The 27,017-nt window shown below is 37.6% G+C and overlaps 3 protein-coding genes across 8 annotated transcripts; all 3 read right to left on the minus strand.

Moving 5' to 3' along the window:
- Nucleotides 1–317: 317 nt before the first annotated feature.
- Nucleotides 318–6,523, minus strand: LOC127848231 (uncharacterized). Of its 6 annotated transcripts, none has more exons than XM_052380599.1 (4): nt 6,320–6,523; nt 4,796–5,299; nt 2,865–3,026; nt 318–2,143 (listed from the first exon to the last, which is right to left on the minus strand). In XM_052380599.1, the coding sequence occupies exons 2-4, from the start codon at nt 5,040–5,042 to the stop codon at nt 684–686; spliced, it is 1,869 nt and encodes a 622-aa protein (XP_052236559.1). In that variant the 5' UTR covers nt 5,043–5,299; nt 6,320–6,523; the 3' UTR covers nt 318–683. The 6 variants fall into 6 exon arrangements, with proteins under 6 accessions (XP_052236559.1, XP_052236554.1, XP_052236545.1 ...); XM_052380594.1 differs by having other exon boundaries at nt 6,203–6,523; XM_052380585.1 differs by having other exon boundaries at nt 6,169–6,523.
- Nucleotides 6,524–9,727: 3,204 nt separating this feature from the next.
- On the minus strand, nt 9,728–16,660 carry LOC127848259 (uncharacterized). Its single transcript, XM_052380619.1, has 3 exons — nt 15,480–16,660; nt 12,565–12,726; nt 9,728–12,197 (listed from the first exon to the last, which is right to left on the minus strand). Exons 1-3 carry the CDS (start codon nt 15,739–15,741, stop codon nt 10,588–10,590), a joined length of 2,034 nt encoding a protein of 677 aa, XP_052236579.1. The 5' UTR covers nt 15,742–16,660; the 3' UTR covers nt 9,728–10,587.
- A 3,985-nt stretch (nt 16,661–20,645) lies between these two features.
- LOC127848264 (uncharacterized) lies at nt 20,646–25,714 on the minus strand. The gene is made up of 3 exons (XM_052380634.1): nt 25,156–25,714; nt 23,283–23,444; nt 20,646–22,707 (listed from the first exon to the last, which is right to left on the minus strand). The coding sequence occupies exons 1-3, from the start codon at nt 25,373–25,375 to the stop codon at nt 22,040–22,042; spliced, it is 1,050 nt and encodes a 349-aa protein (XP_052236594.1). The 5' UTR covers nt 25,376–25,714; the 3' UTR covers nt 20,646–22,039.
- Between the last annotated feature and the right edge of the window lie 1,303 nt (nt 25,715–27,017).

Genomic DNA, 27,017 nt, shown 5'->3' on the forward strand with positions numbered 1-27,017 from the left:
TAATATCGAACTAACATTTTTTGCTCAAAGTTTGCGACAGTTCTATTTAAAACGTTTTTTATATAAACGTAGGGCGTTAAGTATAACAAACATAGGAAACAAATGATAGCTTTAAAGCTAAAACACGCAACGAACGTAATCTGAGCGCAGATCTTTTATGCAATCAAATTGGAGGAATGTTCGCAATTTTGTTTACACAGTTTCATTATTTTATAAGAATGTAAACTTAACATAGAGTTTACATAGCGTGTTTAAATCTTATGCATCGTAAACTTTACAGCACTAAATATACGCTGGGAAGAATATAGGATAAGACAAGATATACTAAGTTTATTTGTTTCGTGTATATAAAAGTTTTATTCAAAACGTAATGCTAAAACATTTGTATAAAATGTGTTAATATAATAAATGTAAACAAATATGTACAAAAATATTACATTAAAAAATAATTCGCATAAATATAGATGATTAAAACTTTATAAATGTAAATGATTAAAACAATGTTGTGTTCTTATATCGCAAACCATATATTTACTATTGGTATTTGTTATCGTTTTATAAAAGGCATTGGGTATACACCAGGCATGAGGACTTTCTATCAACGAAACGCCCACTTGAGTTAACGACCAGCTGGATATTGCGTAGAGAAAACATGTAAAGGCATTGTTATCATTTTGTTGCTATTAGAATGTTGACTCGTGGTAATCAAACGCTTTGTTAGTCACACCATCTGCGTCATAATGATCAGAATCATTATCAGAGTCCGAATCATCATCATCATCATCATCATCATCATCATCATCATCATCATGAAATTCAGGTGTATCAGATACTCTATTATCAGTCTCTACATCACTTGTATCGTTGTTAACGTGTCTTTCTGCGTTCTTAGCGACAGCGTCTTTAACTTGGTCCAGACCATCACTAGTTTCACGGTTTATTTCTACTGTGTGGTCGAGTTCAATCGACAACACGTCGGTTCTACGTGCAGGGAAATCGGGTTCGTTATGAGATTCGCGTTCTAAGTCTTCACTTTGTCGACCTAAAGGACACTCGCTGACCAGCTGAATAACCAAATGTTTCTGCGTCTTCTCAATCTTCTCGTGAACGTGACCCTTAGCTGAAGGAAGGACTATTGGCCTGAATGACGGCGGGGGCGGCGGAAATCTCTCCATGTCGCTGTAGTCAACGCTTTCAAAGTCAATGTCTGCATCCATGCTTCTATCGCTAACCTTAGACGCCTGGTCAGAAATAATAGACTCCTGCAAGGATCTCAAACTTTGATTTAGTTCATTTGTATCTTTCGTTGCTCTAACATCCAAGCTCCTGTCGCTAACATTGGTCGCCTTGTCTAAGTCAGACATCATAGAATCGTGTAAAGAGGTCAGGCTTTTATCTAGTTCATTTATATCTTTCGCTGCTGCAACATTGGAGCGACTGACTTTGAGGCCATCATTTCGTTTTGCATAGTGTGTAGAGCGTTTTGGATGCGTTCCGCCATCGGAAGATGCTTCCCCGCTCAAATTTGTTTCTTGAGGCTTTTTAGCATTTTGTATCTCGTGAGCACCGTCACCGTGTTCGCTATCAAGAAGGCTTCTAGAAGACCTATGCGACAAAGCGAGCCCACTGTCTTTCAACGCATTTTCCATGGCGTACATTTGCAGTACCTTGGCCGAATCCACTGTTCTGCTACTGACATACATTTCGGGCGTCGAAGACCTGTATAAGTGCGAATCGCTCACCGAAAATACTTTCTCATAGGGCTCTTGTGGGGCTTCATAAAGATCTTCCCTTGATCCTTGTGGAGGTTTCCGTTTAGTCTGACCAGTGCCCTTTCCTCCGCCTGGTCTACCATCGTCACTCGGATAACTCGTGTAGGAGTAGTTCATCGTGCTGCCGCTCTCGGAGACGCTGTCGAACTGCGACGCGTCGTCCAGGCCCCTGCACAGTAGGTCTGACGTCATTATAATGGCCGCAAGGAGTGCCAGGGCTGCACCGAGCGCACAGAGAAGTATGGAGTAGGGCAGTAAAATGGAGGTTTGAAGTTCGCGGTTGGGAGAGTCCTCCAACTTGATGTCAAGGGAGTCCCGCAGGACAAACTTGTCGTTTCCACGGTTGACGCAGGCAATTAGCGCCAGGATAACTGCAAGAAAATAACATGTAAGCACTTTATGTACAAAAGCTTTACTCGTATGTAAAAGCATCTTCGAGTACCTTCGTCTTAAAATTAGCCGCGCTCTGGAAAAACGGGGATTAATGCATGTGCGTTAAGTGTCAACACAGGCTTATCAGGGAAGAAAACAGTTTCCGCTTTTATTGTATCTTTGGTTTAAATGAAGTCTCCACTAGCACAAATCCAGTTAATAAGGAAAGTTTCGTCCCTAATTATCATGTGCGGACTGCACAGACTAGGATGGGACGCCACTAATCGCACATGCTTTAGGCCCAGTTTTCCGAAAGCGCGATTCGGATACATTTTAAAGGCACTTTTTTACTTAATAGGAATGGTTTACATAGCCCGTTTCTCTTTACGAGGGCTCTTTAATTGCTAGTGGATTGTTTTTATTTCATACGATACTGCATAAAAAACAAATATACCATGGATTAAGTTAAATAACAGCATAGACAGGTTTTATTCGTTAACATTACGTAAATTCATATGCAGTCAACTATTGATCAATTTGATAATTTGTGAAAAAACTATGGCCATAAAATTGTTGATAATTTATATCTTCAAAACAATATAGAATACACAAATACTTGTATAACGTCTTTAACACTTATCCGCCGAATATGTGCAATCTTGACCAATTTTAAACTACAACAACCGTTACTTCTTCTAAAACATATCATAATCCACTTACAGGAAAGAACACAGCCGACAATAGCCCCTATTCTCGCCCCGATGTTGATGTATGTGTACAGGCTGGTGACCTTGGTTACGCCCATAGCAACGATGGCGAGAAAGGAGAACACGATTGCCGCCACCACGAGACCCTGGCTCGAGCTCTTATGCGGTGGAAACTCTGAAAATATGAATGCGAAAATATTCATTTAGACAATCTCATGTCGATTGATTGGTATCAAATAATTAGTTATCGCAAATTACCGTTGTTTATAAATTAATATATTTTACTTCTGCATTATTTGTAACCTCTCATAAGAAACTTTAAAACGCATGACTTTATCTCAGTTTTACCGACTTTGTGTCTGCTTTGTAAATGGGCTTATGCCATTCCATTTGTGATTTCTATGTAGTTAAATCGTGTGTTTCGATAAATGTTTTAAAAGATACTTATAAAATATGAATATCTAAAACTTGAGTAATGATAAATTTGGTAGTGACTGGCGTTTACCTGTATATTTTACCATATAAGTAATACCCTTATTTACAACTTTGATTCACATTTCCTATGTATTCAGGACTTAAGCAACCCGATCGAGGGTCGGTGTAGATTTGTATTATGAAAATACTCCATATTTGGCATATGGAATGGATCCTTTGAACGGATCTTAGGATACAGAAAAGAAACACGAGATATGAAAAATGGAAACACAATATATATTTACGGACGATAATGTAAACATGCTACCGGCCTAATAGCGGTGAGTGCTATTTTCCGGTAGCAACTTTTAGATATGAATTAATGTCAGAAGCTAAGCAGCTTAACAAATTGTAAATTCATATTGAAAACAAATTACTCACTATGCAATTATACAATCCTTTCAACGTGAAATATGGACACCGATTTACCAAATGCTAGCCGAAAATCGACATTGAAACCTTTTTTGAGCCTTTCCGCCATATAAGCCTACGTAATACGAACCAAATAAAGCTCGATTGGTCATTGTCGGCTCGGGTAATACTTAAATGTACCCCGGGTACTCTTAAGTATACTTAAATGTACACCGGTTACTCTTAAGTATACTTAAATGTACCCCGGGTACGTAAAATATACTAACATGTACCCGCGAATTGTAATGCTAAATTGGTCGTTGTCGGCTATTTTTTTTAATGTATTATGTTCATATTTATGTCAATATTCTGTAACATAGCCTATATATTATCGAAACTCCTGCTCAAAAAGATTGTTGAGGCAGTTTTTTTCCAAGAGAATTTTGCTCGTATTTGGCTTGTATTCCGTAGCGCGTTTTGCGACATCGGTTTTTTGGTGAGAATACTACTCGGGTACAGTCTAAGTTGGCGGGTACGTGATAGTATATTTTCCGTACCCGGGGTACATTAAAGTATACTTAAGAGAACCCGGTGTAAATTTAAGTAGTACCCGGGCCGAAAATTACCAATCGAGTCCAAGTAATACTAACACAATTGTGATAAATTCATAATTAATGTGACGTGTTCTTCAACACTTTGGATTAATAAGCTCACTACATACATGATGCTTCAATTGTATTTACATTTTGAAATCAACTAGAATACATACTGTAGTAGTGTACATTGGCATAAACTGTTTAGACGAACTGTAGATTCGTCCACATACACAAACAGCTCAAAACAATAGTTTACATCTAATTAGGTGGGCTACCATTCCGTTTAAACCTAGTTATTTAAACTGAATCGCATCGAAGGCCCAATGCTTATTGAAACGCCATCGGGTCCGTTTTCTGGGTAGAACCAGTACTTTTTAGGGATCTAAATATCGTTTCGACAGTGGGCATCAAAACCGAAGACACCCGGTCGCTAGGCGGACACCATATCCACTACACCACGGCGAAATATTGTTGGACTACCCATTCCCCATTTAACTCCCTTCAACATCTGTTCCAAACTCACCATACTCCGGTTCCCCAAACTCCCACCTATGGCACTTAGTGTTGACGCAGTAGGTGCCGTGCCAGAGGCCGGTCTGTATGACGATGTCGTACTCCACGAACTTGTACGCCCCGTAGAGCCATTGCTTCCGGACCACCTTCCACGCCACCGTGGCGCAACCCGCCACCTCGAATATGAAGGCGAGCACACAGGCCGCCAGTCCGCACAACCATATCACAAACTTCCGCTCCTTTGAAAAAGCCAACATGTTTCTTTTTGTTTTTTGTTTTGGTACGTTTGGATTTACGGAATACAGGTCCGTAAGAGTCCTGTATGCTTCCCGGTAAGTATTTAGTTCGTTGAATGGGTTGGAGTTCTTATGGCCTGTTGACACCACTAATATTTTATGCAGAGACTGATTTTGTATTATCGGTTCCTGATCTTTATCACTTCAATCAACATAAACGATCCTGAATATCTTCCACAACAAACACCGTTCTTATCTAATACGATTCCTCTGTATAACTAAAAGAAGAAAATATTTGTATAACACATACAGCGTTTGTTATAGATTTGCTTACGGATGACTATATAAACTGGTATAAGGAATGCTCAAATCCATGATAAGATATTTAACCGTTTTTATACCGGACATATTAGTATTTTCACTTCACTGATCTTTTTCAAAACACAGATACCTCCATGTCCGTGAAATATTTATATTTGCATAAGATAGCTCGCGTGCTTACAGAAGTTTAATTCAGTGTGTGTCAAGGTTTTGTTGTGTAACAAAATAATTTGATAACGCTTGATGTTATTTAATACACACACTGATGGTAATTTACAGCAATTGTATAATGCCAGTTGACGAGTATAACGAGTATAGTAAATTATAAGTCTCAACTTTTCCTTTTGAAAATAATATTTATAAAGTATTGATTTATTGAGTCCAAAAAGTAGAATCTACCGATTTAATATATCATGTTTATATTAAGTTCACATTCATTACAAGTTTACAACTATCATATGAATCATTAATACGTATATCTTAAGTCTATACAACATTGCTGTTGTTGACCCGTGTCGAGCTTCCAGGTTGATTTTTTACAGTTCCAATGTTCAAAATTTATAGACAATAATAAGTCGATGAACCGAAAACAAATCAACACGTGACACAATTGATATACGAATACAATATATATGTAAAGGGAATTAAAAAATAAGAGCATTGAATATACAGCTCAAGTCCTCACCATTGATTGTTATTGTTATATACATAAATTACTATCTGTAAAAAATCTATACGTATACTATGAACGTTTATTAATGTATTCACTCGGTAATCCAGAACTGATACAAAATCGCATTCCTCGCATGCCTGAATTTTAACACACCTAAACACTGGTAAACAATATCGTTAAATCCGACCTGTTAAACTGTACAAGACCGTTTATTATCAGTTATCACCGTTTTCTCAGCGTTGAGTCAAAATCATGTACTGTGTACTGAAACTTTAAAATACACCCGGATTAGCGAATTACAAACCGAAATAAGTTCATTCTGTGTCCGAAAAGTTATATAACTTCCTACACAATCAGAAATCAACCCCACATCACCGATAGCGACTTTATGTGTGATCTAACAAATTTGTCCCATCCCGAGTGTCGTAAACCCATATGATATTTTTTTTATGTTTTCCGATTCTGGTCTTATCTGGTTATATAAATCGTGACAAACAATTTCTGACACGGTTATTCATATCGATTGACGAGGAGCCGTAGTTGATATCCAATCATGCAACTAAAGACACACAGGTGTAGTTTTTGTCTGTCTGACACTGAAACTATGCTGTTAGGATTATTTGCTCTTCCGGACATTCATCAAAACGGGTTCTAGGAAAACTGGGCCAAATTCAGACGCGTTAACTGTAATCCCAGATTAGCCTGTGCAGTCCAAACAGGCTACTCAAGGACGACACTATCCGCTTTTATGGAATTTTTACATATTAATTAAGTTGGTCCCTTTTCGATGAAAATCCATTTTAAGCGGAAAGCTTCTTCAAAGATAAGCCTTATAGACTGTCCGGGCTGATCTGGGACGGAACTTTACGCTGATGCATTTAAGTCCGCCTTTCACAGAACGAGACTGAAATAGCACATACATTTTACTCAATAAAATTGTGCATCCCTTTACGAGTCTATATGCTGTATTTTCAGTTTTACATGTACATGTATATGGCCCGTGCTCTGTGAAAAGGGGGTTTAATGCATGCGCGTAAAGTGTCGTCCCAGATTAAACTGTGCAGTCCGCACAGGCTAATCAGGGACAACACTTTCCGCTTTTATGATATTTTCTGTTTAAAGAAAGTGTCTTCTTAGCAAACATCCAGTTTCTGCGGAAAGTGTCGTTTCTGATTAGCTTGTGCGGACAGAGCACGGCCCATAAAAATCATGCTCGTTAGGTTAAATTGTATGCTTCGATAATCGTTATATGACACTGACAAATATAATAACATGTTTTAAAATATTCATGTGTGCAGTGCACCACACATTTAATCAGAACAGTTTAGTTCTCTATAAACATGTACCGGTTTATAAACCCTGAATTCTAACATGGCACATATACCGTATCGAATAGCGTTGTTACTTACATTTTCATATATGTTTGGGGGATAGAAAATTGCCTAGCCTCGATGTATTCAATACCTGACAATTGCAGTATTATTTTATTAAAATAATATTGTATTTTAATACATAATTCAATCTACTAATTAATGATCCGGCAGAACTACTGGGTATTCAGAATTGTTCTGGATCAAATTTCTGTAATAAAAAGCTATACCACTTAGTTCAGAGCTTTTATCATTGAAATGAAAGCGAGTCAAAACCCCTTGCAAATGATGATTGCATAAAATTTGTCAGCGAACAATGCAAATTCCGTTGAGTCAGTTCAATAATGCCATCCGCTGTCCATTATAGTTGGAAGGACATAATTAACTCCGTGTACAGACTGTCTAATGAGAGTACTGTCATGTCATGATGAAAACATCTATAATTAGGATAGTTCAGTGTATACCAACTATTAAAATGTAAAGATGGCCCATTGAAGAAATAATTAATGACAGCATTGTCAACCTAGATTGCACATTATTTTACATCTGTAACGTGACATTTGTAGCAATGTGAAATGTGCTTTACTTTCGCTAAAATAAAATGGTGTAATCAAGTAAGGAAATCATTTACATTTCACATTATTACACAAATATCTCACAGGTGGTTAGCGTGTGGCTATGATATTAATTAGTGAAAACATCATTTTGAATGATAAATAATCATATTATAACGAAAAATTAACTTTTCTGAAAAAAAATATTTCACTATCAAATATATATATAACAAGGTATGCAACTCAAAATCACCCCATAACGGGGTGCATCGCTTTGAACAGCCATATCTTCATCAATTTTGCAGCGATTTTCACGATCTCGGTCTTATTCAACGCAGAAATGAATTTCCTTTCTGGAAATGTATATGTCTTGCAATATTTTTACAAATGCTGGGTCAACTTTTAAGAAATAACACGATACACAACACGCATGACCCAGTTGACAGTGATCATGCTGTCTTTAAGACTGAAATCTTCACGGAGTAAAGGGCAACTTCCCTACAAAGTTCATGTAGTTCGATACCATAATTCAATAAAACGTATGAAAAAACATTATTACCGTTCTTGTCGTTACATTCTGCATCAAGACTAACTGTCCAGCGCCGTTTGAAACCTTTGTTTACATACATTTCAACTAACTGACATTTTAAACATACGAGTGATTTCATTGGTCCAATGCGGAGGTGTGTCTTTACAACTGGAGATTTCATTCATAAAGAATACATGATCACTGTCAACTGGGTCATGCGTGTTGTGTATCGTGTTATTTCTTAAAAGTTGACCCAGCATTTGTAAAAATATTGCAAGACATATACATTTCCAGAAAGGAAATTCATTTCTGCGTTGAATAAGACCGAGATCGTGAAAATCGCTGCACAATTGATGAAGATATGGCTGTTCAAAGCGATGCACCCCGTTATGGGGTGATTTTGAGTTGCATACCTTGTTATATATATATTTGATAGTGAAATATTTTTTTTCAGAAAAGTTAATTTTTCGTTATAATATGATTATTTATCATTCAAAATGATGTTTTCACTAATTAATATCATAGCCACACGCTAACCACCTGTGTGCATGATCGTTACATTAAAAACACACCGATTCGTCCCAACCCAATCACTATTGGTCTATTATGTTGTTTTGTTTTTAAATTTCACGGTGTTAAAAGTAAATGTATTGGCATTGCACTGTTTGACTAAAGATTAAATTTTATAAATTAAATCCAGCGCTTCACTGATCTTCCGCTTCATAAAGAATGATATGTTCGATCATGTTACACATCTTGGACAAGATAGAAACTATTCGATATACCGGTAGCTGTCTGAATCCTTTTTACAGGTAAACTTAAGGTGGTGCATAATGTATCGCATTTATAATAAGGGGTTTCTCATCCGATGGAGTAACTGAAGTTTAACTTCATGTTTAGTTAAGAACCGTTTTACTGTTATTTTGTTTAAATTTGAACCACTCAATCTGTCATATTTAACGAATCTTGTGTTCTGTATTTTCTATATATGGCTAATTGGAGTAAACTGTAATACCATAGAGAAATGCAACATTAAAGTTTCCCACATAAGTCAATGCGACACAACTCCAATGTTGTTACTCGTCTTTTGAATCTTAGAAATGATCGATGTACGGAAGTCCTCGCTCTATTCATGACAATGAAATAAAATCGCGTCCTGAACCTATAGTATCATAGTACATAGTATCATCCAGAAATACCGAAAAGCACTCATTTGTAGGTTATTTGTAAAGAAAAATAAATAAAAAATCACAACAATGTAAATTGTAAGAAAATATATTTATTTAGCGCTCAGCATGCTTTTAATAAATTATTATATTAATTATAAATTACATAGCATTTTATTCATAACGTAGCTTGTTTGACTATTGTTAAAACTGCATGTTAAATGGTTATACATGTACACAGTTTTCGTTTAGACTATAATTAACTGTCACATTGAAGGCAAATAAAAATCGGAAACTGATTACTGTTATAGCACAAATTATGGTTTGATGCTTACCAAAATTATTTTTATAATCAGATACAACAGGCATAACCAATACAAAACTATAAATTGTGTTTGAGGTAAAAAAAGACATTGTAATGAGATCTGCTGCATTTACCCGACAAACGAGACCGTAGGATAAGCGAGTACCGGTATATCATAAAATGATACAAAACAATAACAATAGTATTCTTATTGAGTATCACGCATATCTCGTATTTTTAACCATTTGTGCATAAGACGCTTTTACTAGACAGATGTATGCGAACATTGTTTGCTTGCCCATAATCCAAAACATTATATTCATATGAATATGTTTTTGTTTTAAGGCATATGAAAAGGCCCCTGAGAAAGTTGTATGTGCTTCACCCAAATCATTTATATACATTTCCTATGTACATGGTTACACAATAGCTATATGTTTAAATGGCACGTTTTAACACTACGAATAAATAACAAACGCATTTGTGAACTCTTAATTAGACAAGACTGTGCTACTGCATAGGCTGTGTGTCGATTCCTTTTGACAAACTATACACGTTCAATATGAAGGTTAGACTTTCACTATGGTTCGCCTTTTCCCAGAAATCAATTTGGGTATCAATTACCATCCATGACCACACTATGTATACTTTAGAAAGTTGTTTCTCTTTTTTCAAACGCTTTGTTCACCTCCCCGCTATCCGTCTGAATTCTTGTAATTGGTTCCTCGCTCCTTCTCGGGGACCGAGATTTTCGGCCACTATATGGACGCTGTTCTTTTTCGTTTGACATTTGTTGCCGTTCTGGATTTGAAACGCTGTCGTTTTCATTTCTTTTCCGTCTTTCATTTGAATTTTCCCTATATTCATCTTTGTAATCTTCTAAATCGCGAGTCACATTTTGTTTTGATTTCTTATTGCTGAGTTCGTTGCTGGGCTTAAATGCCCCACTATATTGCTTCATGTCATACGACCGTTTACCACGCACGCGCTGTTTCCTGCCAGATTCTGCTGAACCTTTCATTTCAACGATTTCGGTATCGACGTCCTTGTTTTCAAAGTCTTCCGATGAATAATCAATGCTTCTGTCAGATGATGTATCTGATACAGTGCGGTCTAGTTCATTTGTATCATCAATTGAGGGGATTTCATTTTCCAAATCTCTTTGTTTGATTTCATTGTTTACTTGCGTTCGATCCTTCCTTTCTGCCCTCAAATCGACATCTTGTTCGTCAGTGTTTCTCGGTCGAGAATACGTATGCTTTACTAAACCACCAATAGAGGGGATTTCATTTTCCAAATCTTTTTGTGTGATTTCTTTTGGCCGATTTTTTGAAACTGATCCCGAATCAACATCTTGCTCTTCATTGCTTCTCGGGAGAGTATGCTTTACTAAACCATCAATGGAGGGGATTTCATTTTGCAATGCCCTTTCTTTCATTTTATTATTAACTTTCGGTCGATTTTGCGTCAATGCAGTCAAACCGACATCTTGTTCGTCTCTTGTTATTGGGCGAGAGAATTTATGCTTTACAAAACGATCATGGCCGTGTCTTGCTTCTATTTCTCGTTCAGAAAAGTCCGATTCTTTATCGGTCTCCTCATCGTTTTTTTGGAATCGTTCTTTTCTACGATTTTCTACGCTGCCCGTTGTGTTTGATTCATAATCGCTTTCTATATCCAGCCTGTTTCTGGAAGACCTTTGCGAGTTGGACTGTTCAATCTCGTTTAAAGCGTTTTCCAAGGCAAAAACCTGAAGAATATTGCCAGAATCTAATCTTCTGTTACTTCCATGTCTGCTCGGGGACGGCGTTCTAAAGGACCGGTTTGTTTTCATAGGTGCGTGAGCATACATCGGGTTATCTATAGTCGACACACTGTTATTCAACGAATCTCTGGATCCGCGTGGTCCTTTTTGTTTCCGTTTAGGATTTAAGCGGGTCCCTCCAAGGTTTCCGTTAGACTTTTTAGGATCGTCTTCAGGGTAACTGGAGCAGGAGTAGTTCATCATGCTACCGCTTTCAGATATGCTGTCGAACTGTGACTCCGGGTCCTTCGCGAGGAAGAAAAGGTCAATGGCAATAGGGACGGCCGCCAGGAAAGCTAGGACGGCTCCAATGCAGAATAGCAGAACAGAAAACGGGAATAGGATTTTTGACGTTCTGAAAGGATTGGGAGACATTGCCTCTTCATTGTCCAAGTCTGCCTGGAGATCCCGCAGCTCCGTCCCATTTCTTGCACATGGAACGACGGCAAGAATAACTGGAATATATCAACACGCTTCAAATTATATTCGTGACAGGGTTTACACAAACCCTGGGTTTTATATCACTTAAAGGGCAAGTTATAACGGCGTTTCATAGGATAAACGTGTCACATTAAAAAAAACTGCATGAAAGAAAATTATTCACGAGTATTATTAAATAAGAAGATATTAATAATACGATTGCAAAACTTAAATATCAATAATAAGTATGTAAACGTTAATTATTAAATTTTATTTTCAAATGCCAAATTTGTTTTAAATAAATCATCTGCATGTTAACTGCATCAAATATAGCAAAACATTATTTCCTTAAGTGATTGCTACAAACCCATTACATAAGTCATACACACTGTGTTTACTCACAAGATAAAATGCACAGCAGGACAGCGAACAGCCTTGCGACCACATGGGCTACCACGAACCCCCGCAGACAGCGACTCGTTGCTATGACAACGATGGCAACGAAACAGAACACTATGGCAACAACGGCCATCGACTGGTTAGATGTCTCGTTGGGTGGCCTTTCTGTTCAAAGAAACAGAACTTCGTCAGTACAGAAACATAGTTACCTACAAGAGATTGCCTTAAATACTTTCAATAACAAGAGCCTCCTACTGCGCCACTTTGAAATAAAATTTATATTTATCATTTTGCAGGTATAGACATCATCTCCCTTTAAAACTTTATTACTTCCCTTGGATTTTGTCCAATCCAACCTCCAACCGGGGGGGGGGGGGAGGTCTGTAGACAGTAAAAAATGACCAAGTCAGACATCACTGACAACCAAGGCCTGTGGTTTATCAAAGAGATCATAGCCAGAGTTCATCATGTATGTATGGACACAAGTCCACTGGCATTAAATGAAAACTAGCATTCACAAATTAGAACAGGTAAGAAATGATAATTATATCAAGAGATGTGCTCGTCAGAAACACAATGCCCCCTATTGTCAACATAGTTATGTTTAAGGTCTGCCTCTTTTTGTCATGCCACCAATAATAAGGACCACAATGGAAATAAGGGCTTGCTCTTTTTTGTGTTATCCTTGGTTTGGTGAGCATGTCATAGTTTATTGTACATGATATAGTTTTTAATAATTGCTTATTATTTTATTCTATGTTATGTTGTGAACTGTGTGTATGCTTTCTATGCCGAAATAAATCTATCTATCTATCTATCTATCTATCTATCTATCTATCTATCTATCTATCTATCTATTGCGCCGCTTTGAAATAAAATTGCTAATTATCATTTTGCAGGTATAGAAATCATCTCCATTTAAAGCTTATTACTTTCCTAGAATTTTGTTCAATCCAACCGGGGCGGGGAGAGAGTCTAACAGTCAATTATGACCATGTCAGACATCACTGACAACCAAGGCCTGTGGTTTAAAAGAGATCATAGCCAGAGATGATCATGTATCTTTGGACATAAGTCCACAGGTATGTTATGAACATCAAAGAAATTATAATTTTATCATTAAGAAAAAAACTTTGACAAATCAATCATTTGAGTTATAAATAATCAAAATAATAAATCTGTACAGTAACTGTGAAAAGAACTTCAATTCTTGGTAAGGACATATATAATATGAGATTTATAATTATATAAATTACTTCCCTTGAAAATAATTGTCTTTAACAAATCTCTATTTTTAGTAGCAAATAATTAAAAGCAACTACCGTGACTGTGATTGACCACTCGAAATGTGCATCTCCATGAGATACACATGCATGCCAAATATATAAAGTGGCTATGTTCAATATTGAATAATTATCTCCCTTTTTAAAGCTTATTACTTCCCTTAAACTTGTAATTATTACCGTAGACCGTTAAGGATGACCTTGACCTTCTACCACAATGTGTTTGTCAGAAACACTATGCCGTCTACTGCGCCGCTTTGATTTATTTAACAAAAATATATACGTGGGCAGGTCAGATAACAATGTCCATTTAAAGCTTATTACTTCCCTTGACTTTGTTTTTTCGACCCTATACCTTTAACGAAAATGTTCACCTTGAAATTTTGCCACTCAAAATGTGCAGCTCCATGAGATACACATGCATGCCAAATATCAAAGTGCTATCTTCAATATTAAAAAAGTTATGGCCAATGTTAAGGTTTTAGCACGACGCCTACAGGGGACGGCGGACGTCGGGCGGCGGACGGCGAACGAGGAGCTGACTATGACAATAGCTCGGGTTTTCTCCGAAAGCAGCCTCGCTAAAAACGATAGTTTTCGACCTTAGCATACTTGTTTTCATGTATGGAACTTATCGAACGCGTTCTGCCATAAAAAGTGCCTAATGCAAGTGTGCAAAGTGTCGTTCTGTATTAGCATGTGCAGTCCACGAAGGCTTCTCAGGTACGACACTAATATTCTCTTGATCACTGACAACAAACTTTTTCTCTTTAGCTGTGTCACTCCTGAAAACATTTATTTCTATGATCACTAGTGAATTAAATGGATAATTACCGAAACAAACGAATATACTCTATATAACGGTGGGACTATTTGACCAGACAGTTGCACGTACTTTTATCCTTAATTTCTGGTAAAACTGACGCTGTAAATTCAATGCATCCTGATTTATCGATGGTGAAGTTAGAATACAACTTGTAACAGTTTCCTTTATGTAAATGTAGAAGCACATCAGAATGTAAATTAAACCGACGCTGCTGGAAATGTAGATGGTAGTAGTGAATTCGATGACGATGAAGATTGTGTTGGTGGCGCTGTTGCTGATACTGATGAATGTAATTATGCATTAGCCGCACTCTGGGAAAACGGGGATATATATGCGTGTAAAGTATCGTCCCAGATTAGCCAGTGTAATCCGCACAGGCTCATCTGGGTCGACACTTTCCGCTTGAATTGTATTTTTCGCTTACAGGTAGTTTGTGTGTGTGTGAAAATTCTGTAAAAGCTTTAAGATTTAGCCTGTAAGGACTGCCAACGCTGAACTGAGACGTCACTTTTTTGAGCACATGTATTAAGCCCCGTTTTCTCAGCACGAGACTCGGATACATAACGGATTCTAGTGATTAATTAAACACATTTATGCATAGCGTCTAGTAAAAAAGATCTTGGCAAAAAGCGACGACCCAGATGACCTCATCAGGGTCTGCACTGTTTGCTTAAAGGAATTTCTGTAAGAAATATTTCAAATATAGAAATAAATATACTAGACATCCCTAATTTTAGAAATAAATTGATCCAATTTAGAAGAAGGGGAGAGTCCATAAGGCATAAATGGGTTAAACTACCAGCACTCACCAATCTTGACATCGAGATCCCGGTCCCCGAACTGCACGTTTCTACACTTCCCGTTGAGACAGCGTATGACGTACCAGAGGCCGGTCTTGGTCACCAGCTCATACTGGGCGGATGCGAACCTATCCACCAAGCCCCTCCTCTCCACAATCTGCCAGCCGGCCGTCACGCACCCCGCCAACAGGAAGACGAACGCCAGGGCGCTCAGAATCAGGCCACTCGCCCAGAGAACGGTTTTCTTGCCTTGGCTTATCGCTATGGCCATGGCTGTACGTATACGCGGGTTGACCGTTTAGCGATGTATGTATTATGTAAGTTATGAGTCTTTGCTCATGTGAGGTCCAGTAAATTGTCAGTATAGTTATTCGACTGCCAGCGATACTGATGTTTTAATTACCTTAAACGTTTCCTAGACATATACTTTGGACAGTTTGGCAGTTATTTCTTTATTTCTGCGTTTTTTATCCTTGTTAAAAGTACTTACCCGCTTCTCAATTTTAAAGGAAGTAGCACATTAGTATAAAATCGCTTAAGTGGTTCAAGCCTTTTGATATTGAGATATAGGTCTAGTTTTGATACCAAAAAGTTAATGAATTATCTTTTCGCAGAACGATTGAAAATATAATCCACAGTCACGTTCGTATCTTAAGCGGCTTGATGTTCATTTTAAATCGCTCAATAGAAATCACATTGGTCGTATCAAATAGGTTTTTAAAATAAATGTATATTTCTCAATGCACATACTTATTCTAAGCAATGTTTACTTAATTGCATTATATTTTCATTTTCACAATTTTTGGTACATTAAGCATACGAAATGATACGAGCTTACATATTTATCCCATGCAGGTAAACACTATCCGTGATACTTAAACATCACAGTTCAAGTGCATTATCCAATAGTCAATACAGTTCAATACTTTTAGCTACATTTTACATCTGTTGTCAATACATTTTCTCCACACGCTTAACATATTTACATTCCTGGTCCGTGTAGGTAAGCTTAACCAACATGCACGTTTTTGCTTTGTAAACAAACACTCCAGCTAATGCGGTCCTTAACATGTCGCCAAATAAACGCTATATTGAATATCTACACTAGCTTTACACTAAAGCACGCTATTTTTGTAAAAATGCTTTTGACTCGACTCGTTTTCCCGAGCGCGCAGGTATAAACATATCGATTGGGGACGCGCACCTTTGTAAATAAACGGGCCATATCAAGGTTTAGATCGCGTCGCGTAACTTTAACTACAAATGGCGTTTCTAAAGCGATTTAGGCGCAGTTCAGCTGAAGCATACACCGGTTGTGTGTGAAAATCGCGAATATTTTATTTTTTGTTCAAATTCATGGTCTCCGATAAACTATAAAGTTGCCTTAATTTTGCTTCAATGTATTTGGTGTGTACGGACTAATTGTTTATAAACGCTCGTGTGAACATCATAAATGTATACAAAAGAAAACTCGTGCTTGTATACACTTTTGTACTTATCAATATTGCGAACTGGATACTGAAAACAACACATTCTCTTGTGGTATATAACAATGACAGCGGTACAAGTCCTTTCAGTTGCTAATCATCTCACTTTAATAAAAATACTCGAGTAATTGTGACAAATGGTCAGCTGTCACACGCATGACGGACAGGATTTTTTATGAAACTCGAACACAAATTAGCGCATTTTTTTCATGGCCGTTTTGAACAGTGTCAAAAAGAACGTATATTAGGATAAGATAATGATTATCCAGAAAAATAAAATTGAATCTGGGAAAACTGGGCTTAAGTCATATGCGTAAAGTATCAACCCAGATTAGCATGTGAAGTCCACATAGGCTAATTAGGGACGATACTGTCCGCATAGACTGGATCTGGTCCGCATAGACTGGATCTGGTTTTGAGGGTAAAAGAGACTACATGAAAAATAAATAAAAACAGAAAGCACCGCCCTGCTTAGCCTTTGCGGACTGCATAAGCTAACATGGGACGACACTTTACCCATATGCTTTAACCCCGGTTTCCCAAGACCCGGCTTCTATCCGTATTATGTCATGCATTGTGTATGAACTACATACATGTATGTTTTATGGAACAGGTTATTTTCTTCAGATAAAAAACTAGTTATAAAGCAAACAATACCAAAATACCAAATACTTGTTTGAACCGTTCAGTCTGAGGTTTGGTCGTAAAAAACGTCATAGGCTATGATGATATTATGATATTTTGTGGTTTGTGACTGACGAAGATTAGACGTCAGTGATTTTAGGTCTTTAATATGATACAAACAATAGACATCAGTTTATTGTGTAATGTGTTGTAAACATTTATCAACGTTTTAAGCGCAATATCACCATATATATCAGGTCTCACAGTCAGAAAGAATTGCAATTGATATTATAACAATGTTTTTTGAGAAATATCAGAACAGAACAGAACAGAATATTTTATTTTAGCTTAAGCATACAGCTCATCGCCATAAACATACATATGCAATAACAGCATGCGTGACAATTATATACAAAACATACATCCTTTTGAGGAAAGATCAATTTAAAAAGTAATGACATACAACATGTTTTAGTGAGAATGTCACATGGATGGGGTTAATACAAAGTGATCATGTAATGTTAACAAGAAATTTAATAATTGTTACAATTATAACATTATTCTAAGCTTATATCGTGGCGAATAATCGTTTAGTTTAGTTTAAACATATTTAGTTAAGCTCCATCGCATCGGAAGCCTACGGCTAAATAGAATCAAAGCGCTGAAGGCACTCAATTTGTTTGCTGTTGTATAATCTTAGACGCAACTCAGTTTTCAAAATTATGTGATAGCTTTTTATATCGCAAGTTTGAAATGACCACAACCAATTCAAATTTATAAAGAGTATGTCCTGAAGCACAGGTCGAGATATGTTTTCTCAAATCATTGATACCACTTATCAGTGTGCACAGGCTAATCTTATTTGACATGCATTAAACCCCGTTTTCCCTGAAAGCAGTCATATGTACAGATTTTAATGATAAACACTAGTGGCCAACGTTGTCTTACAAGCTGTTAAATACTTTTGAAGACATATGTAGTGAACCAGTTGGAACTATAAACAGGCAGATGCGGTGGTTGGAGAAGACGCTCTTAGCCTAGCATTCGTCGTCTGCTTAATTTTACTTCAGTTATCCACACAGGCAGTCACGGGTTACGGTTCCTAGCGTAGTTAAGCCCATACTGATATGCAAAATTGCCTCTACATTATTTGTGAGCAAACGCTCACAAATAAAATGTATGTAACGTGGGAAAAAGTACTGCGTGGTTAGAGAGAAGATCTGCAGAAGGCTCGCAAAGTATGTACCAAACCCGGGACCACCTGATCTCTAAACGGATGTATCAAACCCGGGGCCCACTATTCGCTAGGTGGATATATCAAACCGGGGCCCACTGATCTCTAGGTGGATATATCAAACCGGGGACCTCCTGATCTCTAAGCGGATATATCAAACCCGGGGCCCACTGATCGCTAGGTGGATAAATCAAACCGGGGACCATCTGATCACTACGCGTTTCAAACCCGGGGTTCCTGGTCGCTAGGCGGATATATCATGCCGGGCCCTGCTAATCGCTAGGCGGATATATCAAACCCGGGCCCTGCTGATCGCTCGGCGGATATATCAAACCGGGCCCTGCTGATCACAAGGCGGATATATCAACCCGGGCCCTGCTGATCGCTAGGCGGATATATCATGCCGGGACCCCCTGATCGCTAGGCGGATATATCAAACCCGGGCCCTGCTAATTGCTTGGTGGATATATCAAACCCGGGACTTTCTGATCACTAGGCGGATATATCATGCCGGAACCCCCTGATCGCTTGGTGGATATATCAAACCCGGGCCCTGCTAATCGCTTGGTGGATATATCAAACCCGGGCCCTGCTGATCGCTAGGCGGATATATCATTCCGGGACCACATGATCGCTTGGCGGATATATCAAACCCGAACCCTGCTGATCGCTCGGCGGATATATCAAACCCGGGCCCTGCTGATCGCAAGGCGGATATATCATGCCGGGACCCCCTGATCGCTAGGCGGATATATCAAACCAGAGCCCCCCCTGATCGCTAGGCAGATATATCATGCCGGGACCCCCTGATCGCTATGTAGATATATCACACCCGGGGCCCCCTGATCGCTAGGTAGATATAGTAAACCCGGGGCCTCCCTGATCGCTAGGTAGATATATCAAACCCGGGCCCTGCTGATCGCTAGGTGGATATATCAAACGCGGGCCCTGCTGATCGCTAGGTGGATATATTAAACCCGGACCCTGCTGATCGCTAGGTAGATATATCAAACCCGGGCCCTGCTGATCGCTAGGTAGATATATCAAACCCGGGCCCTGCTTATCGCTAGGTAGATATATCAAACGCGGGCCCTGCTGATCGCTAGGTGGATATACATTTATCAAACCCGGGACCTCCTAATCATTAGATGGCCAATTTTATTTCTATACTTCAGACGAGCAACAAAAAATGTCTGGGATCTTTAACGCAAAACTCATTGGTGGACACCTAAGTCAATCTTTTAAACAATACACTTCATTATGCATATTGAAACCTTCGCTATGCTGTGTCATTCCAACACAGTAATTATATGTGGCACAACTATATAGTTTGTTATTTTTTTACCCAGAAGTTATTAATTTTAAGCATGTTTTAACATACTCTTTTCTTTCCCGTTATTTTGTTCAGGATGGACCCAATTTGTATATATGGCTATACGTATCATTCCGTAACATTGCAATCATAACGTTTTGGAAAACATAGGTTGAAAGTCGAGCAAACACCGTTTGGCACAAATAATATATGTGTAAATAGCCAGAAATGAATGTCTAAAACCTAACAAACCTGTAGTTTTAAAGATTTGTCTCTCGAACAATCAAGCCTAGCATTCTGATGATCAAAGCACACTGTCAATCAAAAATCACCGTGAGGTATATTTAATACAAATATGAGCATGCGAAAAGGGGTTTTATGCCATATGCGACCAAAGTAGCTCCCGCCTAGCCTGTGTATTCTGCCAGGAGCTAACATGGCCGCTATAAAACCATGCAAGGTTGTGTGGACTCATTTAGTAGCTTTAGAATACATTTAGGAAAAACCAAACCACAAAATGATTTAAACAATGTATTTATATTTTTATCTCAAATCGATAAAGTGCCTGATATTTAAACGAACACATCAAACTGTTTATACACAAATAAATGACATACAATTAATCTGCTTACAGTAATATATGTTTTTAAGTTCTGATAATGAATACACATATCAGAACATTATTTCCTGCAGTAAAATGCGGCAAGGTTTAGGTTGTTGAGAGCTTCATGTTTGTTTGAGTAAAAGTTTGCAAAATTTTAAAGATTCCAAGATTATATTTGTACATGTAAACATAAAACATATATGAGAAAACGAATCATACAAAATAATCTCTGAATCTCTTAAATACAATAATTATGTGCAGTATTAACAAAATCAATTTCAAATATCACTTCACACATATCGTCAGTTTTTTATAACCATTCTGAATATAATATGAAACACTTGATGTAGATCTGTAAACAATAACGAGCAATAAAACAATCCTGTGCGAAACACATCCACCGTACTTAAAATGTTTTCACACTCAAATCAGCTAGTCTATAAATTGAACAAATACACATGTACTTTAACATGTACTTATAAGACATATTAAATACGTCTAATGACATGGATTTATCTAGTAGAAAGGGAGTTCAATCATTCAGCACCGTGAGGCAAGAGTTGCTTCCCATTAGATAAAATTTGTATCACATGTGTTAGTAAATAAATGTTCTACGAATTTCCAACACATCTCCATACATCTAATTCGTAGGTACAATCAACGCTGATCCATTTGTATCTACTAATGGTAGATTCTTTCTGATAAAATCAGTTAAGAGGGTATACATTTTAAAAAGGATTTCTAATGGGCCAACTTGGTTGGTTTCCCCAGTTAGGTCGGTTTATCCAAAGTCTTAATAAGTCTTTTCAAAATCTACTCGTCTGTGAAAAACACGTCCATGTGCAACATTTAAAAATGATATATATAGAGAATAACAGGTTACTGCCTGATCTTTTTGTAATATATCAGTCAAGGCTTAGAATAATATAACGGCGAGGCTTGCCGAGTTATGTTAGGCAGATATTAATGCGGAGGTATGATAAAAAACAGGTACATTATATTTCACTAAGATCACATATGCCAACTTAGAACACGTATTTGCACGCCCAATCATATTTTATACAAAATGCATAAACAAATAATGAAGTATCGGCTACATGTAGTTTTGATTATCAATGGAAGAACATTTAGGAAATCATTTAAACACAACACTTCATATACCGTAAAGATCATAGTTAAGTGAGATAAGCCTATAGAGTAAAATGTAAGAATCATAAAGCAAAGGACTGCTACACAAGTCGTCAGACAACTCTATACGTACTTATGCATAGCTGCCAGAGGCTAACACGCGGACTTTGAAACACATGTCTAAATAACGCTACTGCGGGCATAACCAGGGTTTGAAACGCGAGTCTTTCCTGTTTTCGGCTGATCCATGTGCGCGTACGACTGATGTGAAGTACGCTCGGGGTATTCGTAATCATCAGGATTTTCACTGTCCGAAACATTGTGATCATCGTAATAATCGTCGGTGTATCTCCCGGGAGATTTCGGTTTACCGCGAAACCGGTTCGGCTCGACATAATCCCCTCTCGATTCGCCGCGGTCCCGTTTGGAGTCGAGCGAAACATTGGCACTAGGAAGTCCCACGGTGTATTCCCGTTCGGTCTTATAGTGACGTCCTCTGTCGTCCAATTCCTCCTTAGATGGCGGGCGATGGGCATACGAGTCCAAACGGTCGCCCTTGCGAGGTTCGGCCATCATTTTCTCCGTTGGCAAAGGTTTGCTGGCGAATGTCACGGGCCTGTCGACGTATTCGTCGTCATCTAGTTCCCGATTGCGATAGAAAACTAAGTTTATGACCATTGGAATCGCCGCCACAAGTATAAGGAATGACCCCACCGCGAATAGGGCAAGGGAATATGGCGACCGTAAAACCACCCGGTAGGGCATATTTCGAAACCTCGTATCTAGCTTGGTCCCCAATTCGTCGATTTCGGAAATCGTGCGGCCGACCGGAATGATGGTGAACACAACTGAAAACAACAATAACAAATAATTATGAGAATCAGAATCACATAAAATGGGCATATCGTCCTAAAAGTGAACACTCAAAATGAACTATGATCATTTCACTCATTATGATTCAATTTGTCTACTGTTAAGACTTCAGAGCGTTTCAATAGTCTAACATATTTTAAAATCTTAAAATCAGTGTCGTTACAGCTACCAAAGTTAAAATAACTCCATCTTCAATAGAAATTTATGCACAATATATACGATGTATTTTGCCAGTCCTCTATTTTCAAAGACTTAATTACTTACACGTTTTTGAGAAATGAAAAATCATTAAATAAGGCCTGATTATCTCCACATATGCGCTGCGGTCTGGGATAACGGGGCTTAATGCAAGTGCGTAAACACTTAAACCGCCTAAACTTGATTTTTGCTAAGAAGAGACTTGCTTTACATGAAAAAATATCCTAAAGGGAAAAGTGTCGTTACTGAGTATCCTATAAGGACTGCACATGTTAATCTCGAACGACACTTAACGTAAACGCATTAAACCCCGTTATCCAAGATCGACGCTCATATGTGTTATTACACTCACATGATAGGAAGCAGAGAACAATAGACGTCGGCAGGGTGATCTGCCGCAGGGTTCGGCGCTTCCAGCAGGCTCTGTTCACCAAGAATAACGCCACCGCAAGAAGGCAGAGCAGAAAGCCAACCACAGCCAGCCCGCGGTTCGAACTCAGATTCGGAGGGTCGGCTGAAATCGTAAAGGATGAGACAGCATAGCATTGCGTGACATTATAGCAGACAGCGAAGCCCCTAGCCAGACTGCGCAAGCTGGTCTGCAGCGTTGCTGGCCGCATAAGACATAAGACATAGATTCCGAAGGCCGGTTGAAGTCGTAATAGTAGGTTTTGACTTTTTCAAACCCAAAATCTTAGAAAAATTCAAAGCGAGTATGTACGATTTTTGTTCTTAACTGATACGACCTTGATGAATAAAAAAGGGGAAAAACACTAAGTACACGTGCAGAAGATGTATCCAAAGAAGGTAAATGACATTGCAAATCATTTTGTTTCGTTATGCCAACAGCTGATTTATGTACAAATGACAAATGCCTGTTTTGATATCCAAATCATACTGCGCAGATTCGTGTAAACAGGAATACTTTTCGTTCTGCACCATATAACAATTAACGTGTCAGGTTTATGGAAAGAATAAAATATAGTTAAATATTTTTAAATAACAGCCCTCGTTCAATGTTATGTTGATTAAAGAACGTGAGAATAAAATGTTGAGATTTAAAACGTACATACTCGCTTCAAACACAAAGCTTTTGTCTAGATTGATAGATTCTCTTGACATGTTACCATTTTCGTAATTGTCGTTTGCCTTGTTTTATTGTTGTTGTTGCAACTGTAGTTGTACGAGTATATACTTTGGATAATACATATGTTTAAACTTGATTCTTGTGATCAACAGTCAGGGTTAGACATGTTCATTACATTTATAAAATTAAACTAAATGGGCCGTGCTCTGTGAAAAGGGGGTTTGATGCTTATCTTTGATACTTGTTTTAGTCGACCTGAGAAAGCATTCAGACAGATTTTCTGAACGAATCATCCATCATCGTAAACCTCAAGATATGAGTGTCGTTATGCTCGATGTTTCTTGCTTGTTTACCAGTTGAATTTAATATGACTATTTGTAACTGGGTGCGTACATTTGAATATTTTTCAGGATTTTACGATTTGAGGATCAGATTGTAAAAAATGAGTGGGGTGTTGAAGACATGTGTGTAATGTATTTTATTCTAAACGTCATTAAAAGGAGCAATCACAGAGATCTAAAGAAATTTAAGTTTTCCTTTAAGTAATCACTAAGGATCTTTACGAATTAGTCCTTTAACTATGAAGTAGAGTCGAGAAAATTATGTATCATACAGGAATTTAATGTTCAGCGAACAAGCAAAAAAAAATTACCGGTAAAAAAACTTAAATGAAATCTGCAAACACCGATGCTCGGGCGCATAATATGAATCAGTAAATGACGTGCGAAAAAATCTATCATTCACAACTCGTTTACCGTACAGAAACGATACTACCCTTTTTCTTGCCCTGTGTTAAGCACCAAGTACATACAATACACCTATGTTTAATGTTTATATGACAAACGAACAACGATTAAGTAGATTGGGGTTGAGCGGCTGATAAAATCTGCGACCCATGAGTGCTGGTCCCACAGTATTAATACGAGACAAAGGACAAGCTAACGACTATAATGCTTTTAATCAGTCAACTTCTGTGACCATGTACCATTATATATGGGGATATTTAGCTATCATAATAGAACGTTACTTCCGCACAAGACGACAAGACTGTGTGCCATATTTCTTTTTAAAAAGTAATTATATTATATTACAAATTATATTAGTTTGATAATCCTTATTTTAACTGAACGAATCTTACTGAGGAACTCTTCTCCGAACGAAATCCTTCTACAATCCACGTTGCTACACTTGGTCCTGTACCACAGCCCCGTCTGGAGGTCGTACCCCTTCATCGTTGAGTCCCCTTCGCCGCTTGTGTACACCCAGGCCGGGGTCAGCAGCCCTATCAACTGGAAAAGTAGGGCCAGACACCCTAGTACCGCTGCGACTATCCAAATGACTGTCACCCTGTCCGCCATATTCGTTTATCACTTTCTCTTTTCAATGTTTACCTTTTTCACTTCAGTGGTTTCATTACTCTTAATACATAATTTCAATCGTTCACATTTGAGAACAAAACATTTCCACTTAGAATCATTGCACCATTAAATAAATCGCGGATTTTGATAGGATAATACGAATATAAACATCCGTTTTGGAGCTGACCTAAATACCTGTATGTTTACAGGTAGAACGGAAAGTTAATCTCGCAAAGTCGCCTTAGATAATGTACAGCTTAAAGGCTGTCCATCATGCATGTGTTGAACATGTGTGTTGTTGTGTTGGTATTAAATATACTGTCTACAAAACTGTGAAATTGTCATACAGGTAAATGTTCAAGTATTGAATAACTGCCTATTTTGTGACGAGGTTTACCCGACAGGCAGAACAGTGGCGTAGCGATACAATCGGCTGTCCATAAGAGGCCAATTTGGAAAGGGTTTCATTCGCACGCACATATTCTTTTGTAAATACTATATCAACAAATAGCGTTAATGAGCAATTCTTAAAAGTATATTAGATTTAAGGGTCATTTTCCCGTTTTGTTAAATTGACAAAATAAAAAAAATGTTTCGGATTCGCAAAGTTTCGTTTTAGTTATGATATTAGTCTCATTTATAAGACGCGCAAAGAATTTAGAGATACTTTGTATATGAGCTAAATTCTTTGGAACTCCAAATATTACCCATATAAAAAGTAGCTTAATATTTAAGAGCGTCAAAAATTTGGACTAGTTATGATATTTGCAAGAAAAAAGTAATACTGAACATTTAGGCCAGCATTTTTTTATTATCTGTTTTACGGGAGCGACCGACCCTATTTTTCGACAAATACAAATAATAAAAAATGTCACTTTTGTTTTTTTATTTACATTTCACCCGCCGACCTAGTATTTTATTCAAAACTAGAAAAAAAAAATTGCGCAGATTGCCGAAAGTGTTGTTCAATATTTGTTTATAATACGGGTTGTTTCGTTGTGCCAATTCGACTTGTAAATCGTAAGCGATTTTCATTGGCTATTGCAGCCAATACCACACGCTATTAGCCAATCGGTGAGTATTTAACAAATGATTTTAATATTTAATTTCCGAAATGGCGGACATTAACATCAACGAGACAAATGTAGCATATTTTAAATTTAAATTAATTAAAAACGGAGCAGAAACAGTTTCAATTTGAAAAGATAATCTTTAGAACACCATTGTTGACATCATGCCCATATTATGTGATATGAAATTCAAAATAATAATGAGTTTTTGCAGATGATGCAGAGGTGTCATCATCGATAACTTTCGGTGTGTTTAAAAGTTTTGGATAGGTTTAATAAATATGCGTATTTATTAAAATGCATATCCTGTAATGTTTTTCATAGATAAAAACCAACATCCCGAAAATGTCAAAGAAGTACTACTTTACGTTTCTTTATAATGAACATGAGGACTGAACCACAGGTACTTGCATCAATAATCTCATTCCTCACCCACCCATATATATTCTTTATTTAGAAAAAAAGTATGCAACACAGCTTCTGAAGAAAATAATATGGGTCCCGATGTTCGTATGTCCGTCAAAGTCACAAGAAAGTTTTATTTATTTTTCTTGACATTATTTTTCAAAAAT

The sequence above is a fragment of the Dreissena polymorpha genome, chromosome 1 (assembly GCF_020536995.1).
Source record: "Dreissena polymorpha isolate Duluth1 chromosome 1, UMN_Dpol_1.0, whole genome shotgun sequence".
Taxonomy (NCBI): Eukaryota; Metazoa; Mollusca; class Bivalvia; order Myida; family Dreissenidae; genus Dreissena; species Dreissena polymorpha.